At 37.2% G+C, this 17,898-nt stretch overlaps 2 protein-coding genes across 12 annotated transcripts in view; one reads left to right on the forward strand and one right to left on the reverse strand.

Moving 5' to 3' along the window:
- The window catches only part of GluRS-m (putative glutamate--tRNA ligase, mitochondrial), a 15,959-nt gene extending 6,192 nt beyond the window's left edge, over nt 1-9,767 (reverse strand). For 2 of the 8 annotated variants that reach the window (XM_086988715.1, XM_086988717.1), the window contains exons 1-5: nt 9,676-9,767; nt 6,032-6,325; nt 3,785-3,924; nt 1,721-1,891; nt 931-1,136 (exon numbers count right to left, since the gene is read on the reverse strand). In XM_086988715.1, the coding sequence (XP_086844841.1) occupies nt 931-1,136; nt 1,721-1,891; nt 3,785-3,924; nt 6,032-6,305 (791 nt within the window). In that variant the 5' untranslated portion in view covers nt 6,306-6,325; nt 9,676-9,767. Of the gene's footprint in view, nt 1-930; nt 1,137-1,720; nt 1,892-3,784; nt 3,925-4,325; nt 4,553-6,031; nt 6,326-9,482; nt 9,656-9,675 lie in introns of those variants that run through there. The other 6 variants (XM_022802879.2, XM_086988720.1, XM_086988718.1 and 3 more) reach the window with 6 other exon arrangements.
- Nucleotides 7,983-17,898, forward strand: part of Epg5 (ectopic P-granules autophagy protein 5) — a 17,140-nt gene continuing 7,224 nt past the window's right edge. The window contains exons 1-7 of one of the 4 annotated variants that reach the window (XM_086988709.1): nt 7,983-7,998; nt 14,606-15,010; nt 15,177-15,342; nt 15,857-15,997; nt 16,242-16,403; nt 17,016-17,251; nt 17,540-17,804. In XM_086988709.1, the coding sequence (XP_086844835.1) occupies nt 14,833-15,010; nt 15,177-15,342; nt 15,857-15,997; nt 16,242-16,403; nt 17,016-17,251; nt 17,540-17,804 (1,148 nt within the window). In that variant the 5' untranslated portion in view covers nt 7,983-7,998; nt 14,606-14,832. Of the gene's footprint in view, nt 7,999-9,903; nt 10,406-14,605; nt 15,011-15,176; nt 15,343-15,856; nt 15,998-16,241; nt 16,404-17,015; nt 17,252-17,539; nt 17,805-17,898 lie in introns of those variants that run through there. The other 3 variants (XM_022802870.2, XM_022802872.2, XM_022802871.2) reach the window with 3 other exon arrangements.

The raw sequence follows: 17,898 nt of genomic DNA on the forward strand, positions 1-17,898 counted from the left end.
TATATATATATGTTTGGTAATGAAATTGTTGATGCGGGCACCATAATAAAGCAGTTATATAGAAAGAAGAAGAGTTTCCACATTAAATTCATGAAAATAAAGCGCGCGACTTGTACATTTTTATCAGAATTGCCTATATGCATAATCAACCTGCAAATGAAAAGCATAATACTATTAATTATCAATATTAGTTCTAGTGCGCAGTGTCCTACGAAGCCCTAGTTCTACTCGTCTGGTTTATGAACGTCCTTATTGTTTCTATGGAAGCGCTTGTTCTAATCAACGTCTTTGGTGTCCTAATCGGTGTCTTTGTTTGTGTGCAACGTTATACGGGAGCTCTGGCTCAAGTCGGTCTCGCTTGTGTGCAGCATTCTCCGGAAGCGCTACTTTCAGTCAACGTTTCACCTGTATATGCCTCCATTCATTCCTGCGAAGCTCTAGTTCTAGTCATCGCCTTGTTTTTACATAACATTAAACGGGAACGCTAGTTCTGATCGACGATTTGTTTGTACACACCCGCGCTGTTGAACTTCAACTACTGCTGCCGAACCATAACGATTTTATATCTCTCGAAAGAAAAGCCAATAGAAAAAATACTGATAGACGATTCTGCGCATGTGGACTCTCAGTCGTCATCGAAAGCACAAGCGTATTCACTTAATATAGGAGAGGATATGCCACCCTCCATACCTGGGTGGATGGTATTATGCACTTGCCAAAAATATACGCTATTTCAACAGTAGGTGCAAAATACTGGGATACCGTACAGTCAGACTAGAATAACAAAAATATCTGCAGCTTCTTGAAATCCGACAGATTTAGTTTATGTGTCCACACATCATAACCTCATTCTTATGACTACTTAAACGCTAGGAACTCTTAATATGATAAAAAGAAAATACACTTTACAGTGATAGCTGAGGTACGAACATTTGAATGTGCTTTGGAGTAGACAACTGCCACTCGACCCCGCGAAGAACATGACTAATATCCATCAAATAATCATCAACGACGTTCGCCAAATGATATGTCGGATAACCGTCACTTTTGAGCACAATGAAGTCACCTTCGTATGAAGTATCCAAAGTTACTGAGCCAAACACAACGTCGCGGAACGTCAGCGGGCCAGGCTTCAACTGCACAATTACATACGTTAACGACACTAGTTAGTACAAGATCTTTTATACACTCTTATTTTCTTATTATTAATGATCACATGCTTCAACCAAAAAGAAAAAAAGTAGTAGGAACCTAGTGTCTACAAAGCTCTACAAAGGGAAGTTTTTATCATTGACCTTGAATAATATCGGAATTTTACTCCACAGATTTAATATTTGTGATTTTTAAGAATATATTTAACGTAAGTTAAGAGACATCTTCCATCTTTAGGGAGCTCATTATGAAATAATTAAAATATTTGAGTGTCGGTAAGCCATCCTCAGAGATTTCCTTATTGTAAGCAACTCGGACCCAATAAGCAAGTAGCCATTTTACTTTTGCGATATATTTATAAATAAACGTGAAGTAGAGTCATAGAGTTAAAATTTACTATTAAGTTTGGTCACCTTTCGCATGCAAAAATATAATTGACATTCCTTAAACTGTGGTTGCAGAAGTATGTAACCCCAAACTTACTAACCACCATTTAGGCATTCCTTCTGCGCATCTTTTGAGTTTAAATCTATAAGCGATAACCTCTAACACGATTCAAATAACTGACCTTGAAGCGTACTACGTGTGGTGTGCCCTTAGCTATTAATTCAGCACCTTCTTTCGCTGTAAGGTGGCGACACTTATTATCGTACTTCGGAATCGCCCTCCTACGTTGGGCGTCCTTACGAATGAGGTCTAACCGGTGTGCACTACAGAAACAACGGTACGCAGCACCGTTCTGAAAACAGGACAGACATTTCTCACACTTAGCTATTTTATATGGAAAAGTAGCGGACGTCAGTTATTTTGAACACAATATAGACACTATCGCTGTTGTTATTGAAAGTTTCACTCATAAAAGTAAACATTGTTATGAACCTGCACCGACATCGCCGTCTTCAATATAATACATCTTAAAATGGAATAGCCTGAAAAAGCTGACTAAGTCAAGGGGTGACCTCCCAGGTGACAGACATATAGCTACCATTCGCATATATTCCGGAGCATTCGGGTAAATTTCTCTGGAACCGAATTCACCTTCTTTCAGTTTTTCAGCAAACATTCTAATGGTTTTCGTTTAACATGCCAATTTGTTTTATTTAAACAAGGTTACTGGGGTGTTTGTAGGGATCATTATCGTCACAGATGCAAATGAGTTACCAAGTTAGAAATGCTAGTTGCCTATCGGTTAAATGAATGTTACTCGCTTATGTAGTGCAGCACTCTGGTTAGGAATCGAATTGAGCTGAATTTGGTTTACGAAGTACTAAGCTATTTGTCTCTGGAATAACTAAACCGATGTCTTTTAAAAATCGAAAGATCTACAACAGAAGATAGTTTTAAAAGCAGAGATAAACGCTCTAAAGGCACCTTAATGATTTTTACTAGTAAAGTATTTTTTCGTTGAGCAGCCCTTGGCCCGAAGCGCCGTCTTAAGTCGTACGGTAGTGTCATAAATTATCTAACTGGTGTCCGAACACTAAACACGAATTCAACAGAAAAGCAACTTTTTGTTTGTCTCTTGAGTATCTTGAAATCCGTTTTCGACTACCTAGATGGCTTCGGTGGGTAAATATTTATTTAGTAAGCACCAAAAACAAACAACCAAAAATGACGTCTGCCTAATAATCTGGCCAAATAGGATTTACCATCTCTTAAAATTTATGATAGTCTATCATCCATGGTAGCAGTTTACCGACTGATCAAGACATTACATGGGCTCAGATTCACTGATTTTTTAGAGCCCGCCACGAAATGTATGTATACAATAGTTGAACTCGAAGAGAAAATATTTTTCTTCATTTCTAACATGAAGGTGTTATTGATTTTGACTGCCGAATTTAATAGGCAAATGCATTGAATCATCCCAGCGAATTCAAGAACCAAAGGCTTTTCTCTTATTTTGACGTGATCACGAATATGCTAAATATGTTTAACAATAGTTAGAAGGAGACAGATACAATGCAAGCTTTCTTATCATATGTGGTAATGGACTTAAATTAGGAATAGGTGCGCAATCTATTCCGTAGTTTTTCATCAAAGTAAGGAACGACTTGATCTATTACGCTCGGCAATACAGGCAGCAACAACAGTTAATTTAGTTATAGAATCACAGGCAAGTTATAACCAAGTATGTAACCTATTCTACAATGCAATGTAGAATACTGGAAAGATCACATTTATACATTCGTATGAGTTGTGATTTAGATGAATTAGTACAGCTTATATAAGGCAAGGATGGTTAGTTAGTGTATTGACTATTCGCAGATCATTTACTTGCTTAGCCCACTTAGTCTAAGATGAAATAACTGCAAGGGGCAAACAAGCCGAATCATTTTTATTGCAATGGTTATAACAAGATGCATAGAGGAACAATACCAAGTCCCAGTAACATAATAATTATTTAGGCTAGGAGTTTGCTCATGAGGATACAGGAGACCTTCTGTTTTAAATACGTTCAGTGATTTTATTACACTACTAGCTATCCTAATAGTTATTAAGTTTAATTTCGTTAATAATAGTATTAACGAAATTAAATATATAAATAGATAGTTGTAGTAATTTGTGTTATAATAAAAGGCTGCTGACGGCATTTTAGCATACTATGATGCACAATTATGCCTAAACTTACATCAATGAGCTTCCGCGAAAATTCCTTGTAAAAGTGCAGCCGTTGTGATTGCACATAGGGTCCCTTTGGGCCCCCTATTGTATCAGGACCTTCATCAGGATGAAGACCAGCCCACCTCAGCGTCTCTGAAACGTAGTGTACTTTGGAAGTGCCAATTTTTTAATTTTACTCAGGCGGCTGTGGACCTGATAAACTGATGCTTAGCAATACAAAGCGTACCTCTATCTTCCTGAGCAACCTGCTATTCTTTGGTTTAGGATCCGAGGAGTCTAAATTAAGAACGATTAGTTTTGTTAGCCTCAGCCCTATATTTTGAACTACGGGTTTACTTTAACACTCGCAGGCTAGATTCATTCGTTCCATTAGGATGAAACATCACCTCATCAAATCTTTTGCAATATTAGCTTTACATGGCAATATATGCCAAGACAAAATGCCTTCTTATAGTCATGTTGCAATGATAAATTACATAGGTTAACTTGGAATTATCTTAGAAGAATCAAACGATGACATCAACAAATTTGGCAAGAACAAAACTTACCCAGCAGGATTGCAACTACTTCACGATCTTGCGGGAAATTAGCGGTGGCCGAAAGAACACTCCTAATAATTTCACTCTTTTTTTTTTTCATAACGAACTGGATCAGTGTACCATACCTAAATTTATCAACTGAGTAATACCTTGTTGACCAATTGTGCTATTTATCTCAGAAGTAGTTTTTGGTTTATGTTCCGACAAGTAGATTACGGCTTCATGAACGCGTTCATCTGGAGTTGGCGGTACGAAAAGAAAGTTCGTTCTGAGCAAGATGCAGGTAAGCTTGCAGCTATAATGGAAAATAATTCGTCGCTTTCGCAATTTGTGTAAGGATAAGCTGTTATCCAAACTTTTTACGCGGAGCCCTCGCCAAGACTATAAAAGAAGCACGGCGTCCTCAATTTTTCTCTAACGAGGAAACCTTTATCTTTAATGCAAAAAACTGACCGCAAAAATTTTTTTATACTCCAGAGGGTGCACTCACTCTAGGAGAGTCTAAACGTCTGTCCAGTAATGGTGGATATTAGCGTAATATCCAGCTAAAAGAAACATCGTTCCGCAGTACTTTTTTAAAAAGGCGGAGCCGTCAGGAAAGAGTTTATTTGCATGTTCTGTACTCTCTTGTATGACTGTGAAGAAAGATCATCCCTTTTTTTGCCTAGTTGGTCCACCGGTTCATTTTAACCAGTTATTGCAATACCTAAGAATATAACTATATTTTAAAAGCAGCATATAATACTGCTGTACAGCTAAAACTTGAACCGTTTCTGTTACATATGGAGGTCGATTAGACGGTGGTTTCAATGAGTTTTGACAATGTTGATTCGTTATTAGTTGTGCCATTACAAACACTTTAGCAACACTGCTAAGCGAATACTTGAAACGAACCTATGTGCGGTTTATGCCCCAAATTAAAGATGTACTCAAGTAAACGAAAGTTAGGTTTAGAGTTAGGAAACATATCTATCAAAAGTGGCACTTTAGGCACATACAAAGATGTTTTGTTTGTCTATTTGGATACAATGTTTGAAACAACTCATCAAAAGAAATCTTGCTTTTAGCTGTTTATTCTACGCATACATGTACAGGCCTAAACACATTATTTTGCCCTCTGTCCAGCGTGAAGTATGTCGTTTTCAAATATAGTGACGGTCTCCACCTTTTTATGATAGCATATTTATTAGCAATTTATAAGACTATGTGGCAATGCCGCAGAAAGCACCATCCTTAAACTTATCAATGTCTTACTCTTGAGCGTATTTTTGGAATTCTGTTTTTCATATAAACCAAATGGCTAGTTTGTAAAATCCAAAATATTCTTATCTAGCCTTATCAAAGGCTTTGCTGTAAATGCATATTCTTAAAGGCCCATCCACAAGCACTTCAAATTTCTCGGGTCACGCACTAAACATAAACATCTTAAAAAATTAAGCTTGCTTTTTTGAACGCTATATTGCACCCAGTAAATACTGGGTTAAATTATATAAGGGGTCCAAAAACATCTTATTGGATGATACCTTTCGGAAAAATCTTCGCGGTGCCCCGCAATATAATATACCACTCTCTCTAAGGGGCTTTTTGAAGTAAGTTACAAAAATCTTTTGTTATCATGAGGCACTAAACAACTGATTGCTCGTGGACCGTACACTCAAAATCAAGTAGAACAAGTAAGCTCGACTATTGCACTAGATTGATGTGAATAGACGTACCAACAATCCTCTTTTGAGCCCCATCGACCAACCTGCTCTGGTCGGTATCTTCAATGCGCAAGATAAACTGGCCTGCGGTTTTACGTGCAAAGAGAAAATTGTACAGGGCTGTGCGTAGCCCTCCGAGATGCATATCTCCAGTTGGGCTTGGGGCAAACCGTACCCTCACAGCCATTTGATTGTCGTTAGATAGCCTGCGAAAAGTGAAGAGCGTTTTGACAAGCTCTAGTGTCCTTCCAAAACGACAGCCATGTGACATAATTCCTAGAAGCATTTTCGTGACTAGCTGAAACGCTGTAAAATTCATAAAGTCATGTACGAATGAAAAAAATTTAATTTTCTATAAATCAATCATTGTAGTATTAGTACGGTTAGGTTGCTTGTTGACAAAATAGAAAGGTGCTGATATGGGCGAGTGTGCAGTAGAAATACAAATACTTCATTGATTAATTCCAAGATGAATACGCGCCCGCTTAATCAGCCAAAGCTTGTAGCATTTTCAGCTTTTTTTTTCATTATGCGTAATAGCTAATAAAAAAAATTATATAAGTTTACGCCAAAAAGTACCGTGCAGCTGTTTAACAAATTATTTACTTATTTGCGGAGATTAGTTCAAAATTTGTTTTATATCAAATTGTACGCTAATGCTGTTATATACGCACGACCATATCAATACAAATTTGTGCTAAAGCGTATGCAATGACTTTGCTTAATATCATGGACATAAAAGGTAGCGTATCTCCGAGACGATTGAAAGTTAGGAAGTTTAGCATACAGTTGGTTCTGTTCTGAAAGATGTCGCAACTACCCTAGACACCAGAAGGAACTATTATGTTACTTTTTTATATATGCTTAGAGACTAACTTCGCTACCTACTAAACGAAACATACTGTCAATATTATCAATTTCGTATAACTTTTCTACGTTTAAAAGTCAGCTTGTTTCTCCAGAGTTCCAAGGTTTTACAAATAAAATATCGTATTTAATTTTTGAAACGGTCTCCTTTTTGATTTTTTAAACCATATGTACCTTGCAATCTTGACTGGCGCAGCACATATGCAAAGGTAAAAAAATTCTATGTAACGTTCGACATTGAATCTTTAGATTTTAGAAATAGAAAGCTAAGTTATTGTGACCTTGCCCCATTAGAAAAAATGACTATATTATAGGAAAAAAGCTTTCCTTTCAAAATTCTTTATTCCAAACAGACGCTTAGCGCCAAACTGTCCTGTAGAAGTTTCAAGCTTTATGACAACGACGTCTTGCATTTACATTAGTTTGCCATTTCTGATTAACCACGTAGAATACCTGCATTAATGCAATATCGTTCCATTAGATGTAGTACAATACAATAAGCAAGACTTATAGCGGGGAGGCGACATTTGTTTGAACATCCCGGAATACAAATAAAATCTAGCAACGCAGCCTTTTTACAATCTTTTTATTATTCTGCAGCAGCGTGGCCAAGTAAAAGACACCGACTTCATATATTTAATTTGAACTTTTTTAGTATTTACAAAATAATATGATGTTACAAACGAGTCCAGCCGACCTTGAAATTTAATAACTTTGGATCAGTTGGACTAGAACGATATTTTTTTATGTGTTAAAGGTACGCCTATTTATTTTTTGCCCACTTGTCTTAGCACTCTGGCAGCTTCTACATATTTTTATGCCCACTATTCGCGTTTCTATACGTAACTTCTCTATCTGTCATATCTATCATATCAGTTGATTGATAGTCGAATATATTTGCCCACCAGTTGCCCTTTTTAGAACAGGAAAAGCTCCGTAATCACATGGACTTAGATCAAGAGCATAGACAGGGTAAAGCCGACTTTGGATATTCTATTGCTCAATCCAGCAATTTAGGTATAGTGACGAGGTCTGGCATTGTCATCAAGTAACCAGACCGCGTCCTTTCGATTGCTGTTCCAACGGTCCATGAGCTTCATGAGGAACTCAAGGTAGCGAACTGCATTCATTGTTTCAGTTTCGGTGAGCTTCTCATAGTAGCAGATATCCCTGATGCCCATTGTAAGTATTACCATCACCTTATATCCTAACGTACCCGACACTACCATCAAACTCGATTTCTTCCCAGAGCAGTGTCATTCTTTCGTTTGGTACTTTTCCGGCTGGCGGTACAAACTGAACCATGTTTCATCTATAGCGATCATATGCTCCAAGCAAATGTTTTGTTAATTAAAGTTTTGCAAATTTCATGATGCGTATACGGTACGTATTTCCAATTGGCACGGAATTATTAACGTAAATAAAATTTTTTATTTAGTTTTCGTCTTTTGAGTATCTGGGTTATACATGTGAAGTGCCAGTTTCAGGTGATTGAGATAAAACTGTTTTCAAGTTTTTAGAAAACTGGAGCATTTATCAGCTAAATTTCGTCTGTTAGCGGCCCATAATCCAATGTTATTCCATTTCAAAATTCGAGTATGTGCTTGTAACAACTAAATGCAGGTTTTAAGAGTCCACGAGAAAAAGCTTGAGTTGTTTTTATAGTCATAGCTGTAAGCCATACTAAATAGTATTGACTAACAGTTAAGTGTTTTCAATAAATCTAATCTCGTAGACAAAACTTCGAGGTGATCGCTTCAACTTAAGATGATATATCTTTTTTGTCGACATTCGAATATTTCAACATTCGCATAGAGTGTTAACCGACACAAATGTTTTATGTCTACGTAATCACGTCCCATTTCTATAGTAGAGGCTAAAAATGTTTAAGTTGCTTCAACAAGAACTATTTTATAATTATTAACATACTAAGATATATCTGCTTGTAATTCAATATCTAAAAAAATACATATGTATGTTACAAATAACTTTAATGAGAAACCTATATTTTTATTTTTAGTAAAGACTTGACATATCAATATTGAAAAAAAAGTAGTAGTACTTAGGACTGTACAACAACCTTCAGTTATAAAACTTAAGGTTGGGTTTATTGCTAACAATATATTTTAAATCTCCCCCTTTTTTACGTTCTAAGTAACCTAAGCAAAAAACATTGTTGATTAGATATAGTTTAACATAATTATTACAAGAAATCTATAATATGGCATTATGGTCGTATAAAGACGCCCCAATTCAACAATGTAATAGTATGTTTTTTGCGTTGTACGTCTAGTGCTTTACTACTTCAGCCTGCTGGCTCCTTTCAATACGAAATGACGTATATCTACACCCTGATTTGAACCCACTCTATCACATATCATATGTTGAGCAGGCGAGCACTGCGCACTCATGGGGATTATTAACAATTTGGTGGTGTCGAGCATCGACTTATACATTTTGTACATGCACTCAGAGTCATTATTTGCACGTTTTTGTTTTATTCAGCGATATCAAATGTACGTTACTGCGCAAGTGGTTGTAGAATATGCACACGAATCGCATTTTTACAAAAAGGTAGTTTTGAGTATTCATTTACCCGTCCATTATAACCGCGCACTCCCTAAACTCCTTAAACACCGAAATCTCGCTATTCTATTCTAACAGGTTTATTTCAGCCGACGTAAGTACAGATGCCAAAAAACTTATCTGACAGTAAACAACCATTTTATATACGACAATATGCACAAATAAAGTTAGTTAAATGGGATAACTAATTGCAGGATTCTTACCTTATAATATGAGTTCGCACAGTTGTACGGCTTAAGTTCGAATTTCCGCGCATGAAAACGCCCCTCTCCCCTATGCCTTCAGTGCCCGGATGTGCTGCTTTCCCCGACTTTTTTCTGTATTGTCGGAACTGTATCTATTAAATAAGTTTTCGTTGAAATAGCCAATATCGTGCTGTGGAGAAAACTTTGGTAGATACAGTGAATTTTCGCAAGACTTGTGTTAAAAGTCTTGTTTATCCCGGTAAGCGCTAAATACATCCGGGTGCAATAGGGTAACAAATAAATTAGCATGCACCGTCTCATTGAAAAAGCCTCTTGCATATGGCTTAAACGGACGTCTGCTTGCGCAGCATATATTCAGTCTTCATCTAGTGTAGCTTTTTTGACCAAATGTTTTTGTTTGGGTTGCGTTGAAAATCGCAGGATAAAAAAGGGCATGAAGTGCGATGTGCTCAGGAGGTGTAGACAAACTGGTTGTGGATAATATGTAGTGAGTCGTACAAGATTGTGTTCATTAATATCTATCGTTGGTACCAGAATACCAGAAGAGCAAGTAACTGAGAGTAGAAGGTGTTCTTGGCTAATTTGTCCGCAATGGAAGTCGTATGCAAAAAAAAACATGAGAAGAATGCTTCGAAGGTGAAACTCAGCGACAGAACAACAAAGGAGCTGTTAGCCAGATTACCAGAAATCGTTCTGGAGGGCGAACACCCTGCCGAGCAACCAACTAGTAAGTCTTCGCTTATCAAGCTGACAGCAATCACGTAGCTAAAGAACCTGCCTGTCACCTGATGAACGAAACCTAGCAAAATACAAATGTGTGTCATCAGTACTCGCGCCCGAAAACTGAATGTTTAGTTCTTTATTAAACTCTATAATGGCTAACATTACAGTATTTGCTAAATTCAATACATTTCACTACAAGATTCGACATTGTCCGAAAGAAGTTATTATTATTTTATGCATCTAAAGTCTAACCACATTGAACAATTTAGACCTACATTGGTTGCATTCAATTGGCCACAATAATTTGATGGTCGGGCCAAGTCTCTGTCTACAAGTGATATACATTTTTTTCTACGCAGAATTGAAAAGACTTGAGTACATTGCTTCCTTATTTTTTACAAAACACATAACACATACTATTCGTCCTATGAAATATATCGGCTGGTGGACGACAAAATATTGTGTCGCCTTACGCTTTTTTCATATAGACATATGTACAGATTACAAATTCAAATTTGCGGACCTCTGTTTGATTGCACTGTCGATGTTAGCCACGGAGAGAATCCTAGTTACGGAAAGAAAGTTGTCCAGTTGTGTTGATGAAATGAAACATCAAGTAGCACTGTGGTAGAAAAAGCAGCAAGGGGTCCAAGTGACCGGACTGCTATGTGGACGACCTCTTTCCGTAAAGTTGTTTGCCTGACTTAGACTTAAGTATTACTTATATTTTAATTGCAGGCCTACTGGCACCGTACCGCATACGCTGTCGAACAAATTTACTTCTTTCGCATAACTTTTTGCAGATTAGTTGTTATGAAACATACATGCTTTTGAGGGATAGTCTATACCACCACGTACGCATTACGCCTGGGTAGAGTCAACAATCTGTGTTTAATATACGGCACAGCATAGCACCTATTGTAAATAGTCAGTCCATTAATTCAGATTTAGAATCTGGATTAAACCCAATTGTGGCAAAGTAAATTACCTGAGCTTCCTATTAACGTCTATCAGGAGAAAAACGAATTAAGAATCAACCCGCCTCGTTCCTGATCGAAGGATATGTACAATTTGGGTATTTGAGCATTTGGTAATGGTGTGGTTAAAAATAGTCGATTCAGGTAGCGTTTGAAGTATAATAATAAATTAAATTATGTCATACTAACCAGATAATACCACATTTCAATTTTTTCCTGGTTCCTTTGATAGAGAATGTTAGTACTAGTACTGTTATCATGCTGCAAATAAGCATCATTACGCCGTATGTCTAGAGAAAGTGGAGATGTATAAGAACAAGTATGAGTGTAGTGGTCTTCAAAAAATTGTCCGTACAGTTACATATTTATGTTGGCGTCGTCAATATCATGTTTTTGAAAGCAAGTCGGATACCAGCAAAATATAATCGTCACTGGCTCACAATTGTGCTTTATGATGTCAGAATAAGTAGTAGTCGAGTCAATCACAAAAAATCGTTTAATTGTACAGAACAACCTGTATCTTACTAGATTTTGAACAATAAACTGTTGCTACCTGCGTATTTATTAGTTGTAGATGAGGTACTGGAAAAAAAGGAGATCCCAAATGTGTAATACAAATTATATACTTGAGTCATATAGGTCATATTCATGTCATGTTTTTCTACTTAAATGTGAGCCGATAGAAACTCATTTGTATTCTACTGCCCATCCAAAGTATGGGTTCAGATGATTGATAACCATGGTTTATTCTATGACACATAAGGAGCTGGCGCTGTTTGTCTCATAACTTGAATATGGTCTTGCCTATTTCTTGTAAGCTGTTCTGTGTGCAGTAATTTCTTAACGCAACTTAGTCGCTGTTTAGCAAGCACGTCTATATACGCACTGAATTATTAAGCCGTTTACATCGCACACGCTTCACCTCAAACAATGTAGAACTCAAAAAAATCGCCGTGATATGGATAAGTTGTTTCCATTCCAAGATCGTCGATAAAGATTGTGAACGTGACAACTCTAACTGTAGAAATGGGAACCTAGTGGCATTGTATGTGCATTTGTTCAACCACAACAGCCCTTTAGGTATACTTTGAACAGTAAAGCTGTAATCACTTATTTATTATCACTCAGTATGCCTTGTGTTTGTTATATTTGGTGCTATAAATGAATGTCGTTTCCTCTTGTAGAACATTTTGAAGCATTCACCTTGGTGAGAACTAAGTTCTTCGCCTCTACCAATCAAAACAGAAATTTTATTCTAAACGTGATTAGTACTGGTTATATCCAATTTGCCATCGCTATTGAAATTCGTAACTGTTATTCCTTACTGGAAGACCAAAAATTCAATCCCCGTTTCCTATAAGTATAAAAACTGTTTTTGAGTTAACATTAGTAACTGCTATATCCAGCTTGCCATCGTTATTTATATCGGTCAGTATCACTTTTATTGAGTTGCCGCTTATGCTATAGGCAACGGTTCGCCCAAGAGTGCCATTACCATTGCCCATAAGTACAGAAACTGTACTGTAGAGACTTTATAACTGTATTTTCTTAAAAACAAGCGGTAGAGGTCGCCCTGTCTTTTACACCTTGTTTCTACAGATGTCATAATTATTGAAGATATATCTGGTTTCGTATCGGTCTTGATACTCTTCTTGGTATTTATAAAGCAGGACAGGCCATTTTACTAACCTAATCCAGAAGTGCTTATGGACCTTAAGGTGTTTTTAGGGCCGTGCCAACCGAATCGTCGTGGTCGGATATACAATGGGAAGTATTTTAAAACTAGGGTCACTAAAAACAATAATGTGTTTATCTAACGTCCGAAAGTATTTACCACTATTATTTTAGTCCCAGCATGCACGTTTCTACTGCCTATTGATGAATAATAGGTTAATACATTTATTTAGACCTAAAAGATTACCTTTTTTCTTATTTACGTACTTATTCCTGCCTAATAAGTTGTTTTAGTTTCTATTAGTTTATTAATTTTATACAAATACATATGTAATTTTATTTGCATAACTATATTATTGTAAATATGCCATTAGATCCTCCTTGCATAACTGACATTTTCTCAGATTACATACGATACGTTCGCATGTATTTATATAATTAAACTTGCATTTTTTGCATAATTACTCGAAACATAATATATCTCGATTGTATGAGCAACGTTTTATGTTCACAGCTTATGAGCAACATTATATGTTGGCAGCTGCGAATATAATGAAAGCTAGAGTGCGTCTACTGGTATAATTTTTTTCAAGACTTAAAGCCAGAAAAGGCAAAAAGTAATGTTGCAACCCGCAGATTTAATAAGATCTTTGACTTTTTGTGATTTATGGAGTGACGCATTATCAATAATTACTACCTGACCAGATGTTAAAATTCTTTTACCAAAAAATGCTCAATCCGCATTTCAAAACATGCAGCATTGCAGATGCCATTAAATACTGCTGGAGCTACCGACTTGTTTTTGTTAATCCAGATATTAGTGCGCAAATAGTATTTGCTGCTCTTCTTATATAGCAGCTATGAGGGGTCTCTGTATAAGAATAGCAGTAAATTAATTTTTTATTATCACTAAGTACTTAGAGAATGCTGTACAGTGCGCAAGCATTTCGAATGACATGACAGCATCTACAACGACAGCTAGCACTCTGTATTTCCGTAACTGTGACTTCTGCAATCAAATCTTTTCTGTGTTATGAATATAGGTTTGTGTTGTCCATCGGTGCCGCAGGTTTTCAGATGAATTTCCCCCGTTTTCCTTATTCAATAAAGAGCCCAAACGGCATTAGTCTTGGGGTGACTGCGTTCTTTTTTTGGCAGAATATCACACATCTTTATTCCTTCGGGTCAGCGAAACGATGATACTTGGATACTTGTGCAGCTGTTGTGTTGAGGGGTTTCGTAACAACAAATTATTGGAATAACAGACTCTTACATGGCTTGCTAATGCAATTCATATTTCAAAAATGAATGGGATACTGTTGACTTCATAGTAGTAGAACCTCTAGTTCATAGTAGTAGGGCTTCTTTTAACTTTTTATATAACTCCTGTCTGTTCGTGTATGTATACATGAATGCTATAATGTTACGGGATTTAGAACATATCGTGAAAGATAGTCCATATTTCGGGGAATGCTGTTTAAGACATCAATAGTGCTATCACCATTATATTGGTAAAAAGGACGTAACCTCTATATTCCCGTGGAATATTATAGGCGAATTTCCAGTGGATGATCGTTTGGGCTATGTCTCAAAAGATGAAGACACCGCGTCAGAAAAAAGATGTAAAGGGGAAACAGATCCACGCAATAACGACACCTACGCACCACAATTCGAAAACGTGAGCGAGTGTGCAAAACAGTGTACTCTCAAAGAACCTAATCACCTTTTACAGACAGAGAAAGCGTCCGGTGATTCGCAGGTTTCCTACAAGGCTGCGGAAATGGAAAATGAGTCAGTTAAGGTTGAAAAAATGGCTGTTTCCGCAGACGATGCAGCAAACCACGTGGAGGAACCTGTCCCATTTGAGGTCGAGCAACATGGACAGACGCTTACTAGCATTAAAGACGGCAGACTATATCCCACACTAGACTCTATACCTCGCGGAATACAGTGCACAGGTAAAGATGTAAAATCCTCGATGTGGTTTTGAACTAAGCTAAAACTATGAGTCTATTTCGATAATGCGCTCTTACGCTTATTATTACAAGAGTAGCATAAAGATATAAAGAATATGAAGCATTAGTTTTATCTGATCCTTGTGTAATACATCTATACTAATTTTAGTAAGCTTTACAGCCCCTCCTTGTGAAGAGGATGGTACCGATCGTCAGTACAATGTTACGCAGCCATCTGCTCCAAACTTATCAACGGACTCGAGCGGACCACCTTCTGTGATAAAGATGCCTAACCAAAGAGAGATCATTCTCAGTCAGCGAAAAACACTTACCCGGTAGGATATGGTGTAATTATACAAAATAGGGAGCACGATACAGCTTTCGATTTGCAGTAAACGCTTATGTTTTCTGCTTTCGTTACATTTAAATGTGCTTTGTTGCTATACGCCCCTATAAATTATGCCAGGACAAGATGCCACCAGTTTTAAAGAAAGCGTTCTGTGACCATTGACGGCAAAAGGCACGTAGGCACCTCTTTCCCATGACGGAAAATATAGTTTGCCATATTACGTCATGTGTATTTTATACAACTGACGACAAAAGAGGTATCGGTTTTTTATACTTTTAAGATTACGGATTTAATCAATGAACCTTAGCCGCTGTGGCCTAGACATATCCGGCAATTATCTCTCATTTTGAACGTTAATATCAGTACATCTTTGGTTGCACTCCGTATAGCTGTTTTGCATTCTACGTGGGCTGGGTCGAAAAGATCGTAATTACTACTTTCGTACATATTGCTTGTAGGACCGTATGTGAGCGAATATGTATTTGGTTCATATTTGATAGGGTTTATCCAGAGCTGGACCTGAAAAAGCTTTCGGTGCTTCCCATGAGCGAGGCTGAGATGCTACGTTTAAATCAAGGAGTTCTCCTGCAACAACGAGAGCGCCTAGAGGATACTTTCATTGAGATGTACTCTGAAGAAAGGTATACAATTTCAAATTTTGAAACTGTTATCGTTCAGCATCAGATTTGTGAGCAATGTTATGAAGTGAAGACTGTTTTATAAGGCATAAAGTGTGAAATCCAGTTTTAATATGTCGCCCTTCGTCATATTTGTCTTGCTTGTGTATGCATGCATAAAGCTATCTAAAACGCCAGTACCGACAGATTTACTTCTCTAATTAGCTCCTACTACTATTTTTTGCATAATACGATTTTGTCGTTAAAGATTACAGGAACACGAGCTATTCAAACTTCTGTCGGAGTATTATGCTGAAAAGAGTGCTTTGTCCGCTTGCTCTCACCAACTAGATGAGCTGATTGTAAAAGCTCAGGAGCTTCGTGATCATGTTTGGAGCATGGGACGTGGACAAGTTTCCGCTTATGACAGGTAACAAACTCATTGAGGTTCAAACGATACCTTTAATAACGCAACGGATTACTCATAGATATGCACCACAAGTTAACTCAAATCTGCTATCCTTCTACGCGCCTATGACGGGGTATCTAATTTTGCAATAGCAAAATCTCCCCATCATTCATTAACTGAAGTGACACCTAGTTGATTGTCAGAACTAATACTAAGTATATGTGGGTTTTGATGAAATTGGTACGTGAATATGTTAGCTTCAAATGTTTATTCAGTTGACCAAATTCAAGGGTTTCGAACAAGCTGCAAGGTAGCTTGGGCTAAATAGGCCAATGCCCATTGGTGTAGGCCCAGTGACATGAAGTAAAAATGTATATATGTATTATACAAAACAAAAATCAGCTCTCAGCCTGTTAACAAACTTATGAGTTTTTTTGTGTCGTTCTATTCATGTAAAGATAACAAGTGTAAAATACCAGGCATTGAATTAGTATGCTGTTAATTCGAAAGCACATCAGCTTAATTATTATTACAATTACTATATAGATAAAAACCTTCTTTGGCTTTATCCAAGTTCGATGGAAGATAACTAGAATCAAACTGTACTCATCCCTGTTTACGAAATTGTTGCAGATGTGGTGACAATTCTCGGGTCGAGAAGAGCCACGAGTATGAAATAGCTAATTATGAACGTCACCAGGCTGCCCGATTCAGGGATACACTTCGACAATTAGGAGGTTTGCTGCGCGCAGAGTTTGCTAGTCGCAATCATTCGGCTCAAGTTTTGAAGATACAGATAGAGCAGGTTCTCAATAAAGGGCTTTTTCCATTTCAGACAATCCCCAAAACTGCTCCGATTCCTAGGATCGGTAGGTTCAATTAAATTGATGTCTAGCTACCACGCTTTAATTGGGCTGTTGATCAAATCACTGTAAGCACACATTATTTTCAGCGTGGCATATAACAGCGAGAGTCATTTTTTTAAATAACATTTGATGACATGACTCACTTATCGAGGCTTCACTTCAGTAATGTAATACTATCAAATAATGTCGTGAAAGATTTTACGGCTACATTGTTTTTCAGCGAAACTGGATATATAATCCGTAACAAGGAAGATGAACCTAATTTTATGGGTTGATTACTATTTCTTCTAGATCTCAGTCATAACTTATCAGGGAAGTGTTCATGTACCCATGAGATCTTCATGTACCCAGGTGAACATCGTTGGAGTCGTGAACAGGAGTCAACTAAAGAGTCCCTACGTGTAACGATCTCGATACTGTTTTGCTTCACCCGTCGGCCTTTTGAAGACGCGGAATACATTAAGGAAGTGCGGCAATGGCTTCGTTCGTCTATTGCCGTTCTACTTCGTGTAGCCGCACTGGAGGACCACTTCTTTATACTTTCCCACATCCTAAGGTAATCTTAGAATTAGCTTCAACTTAAAGATTACATTTGGAAGTAACTAGAGCTATTATAGTGATAATTTGATGTATATAGACATTCCGAAAAC

This window comes from Varroa destructor, unplaced genomic scaffold (genome assembly GCF_002443255.2).
Source record: "Varroa destructor unplaced genomic scaffold, Vdes_3.0 BEIS01000004.1, whole genome shotgun sequence".
In the NCBI taxonomy this organism is placed as follows: domain Eukaryota; kingdom Metazoa; phylum Arthropoda; class Arachnida; order Mesostigmata; family Varroidae; genus Varroa; species Varroa destructor.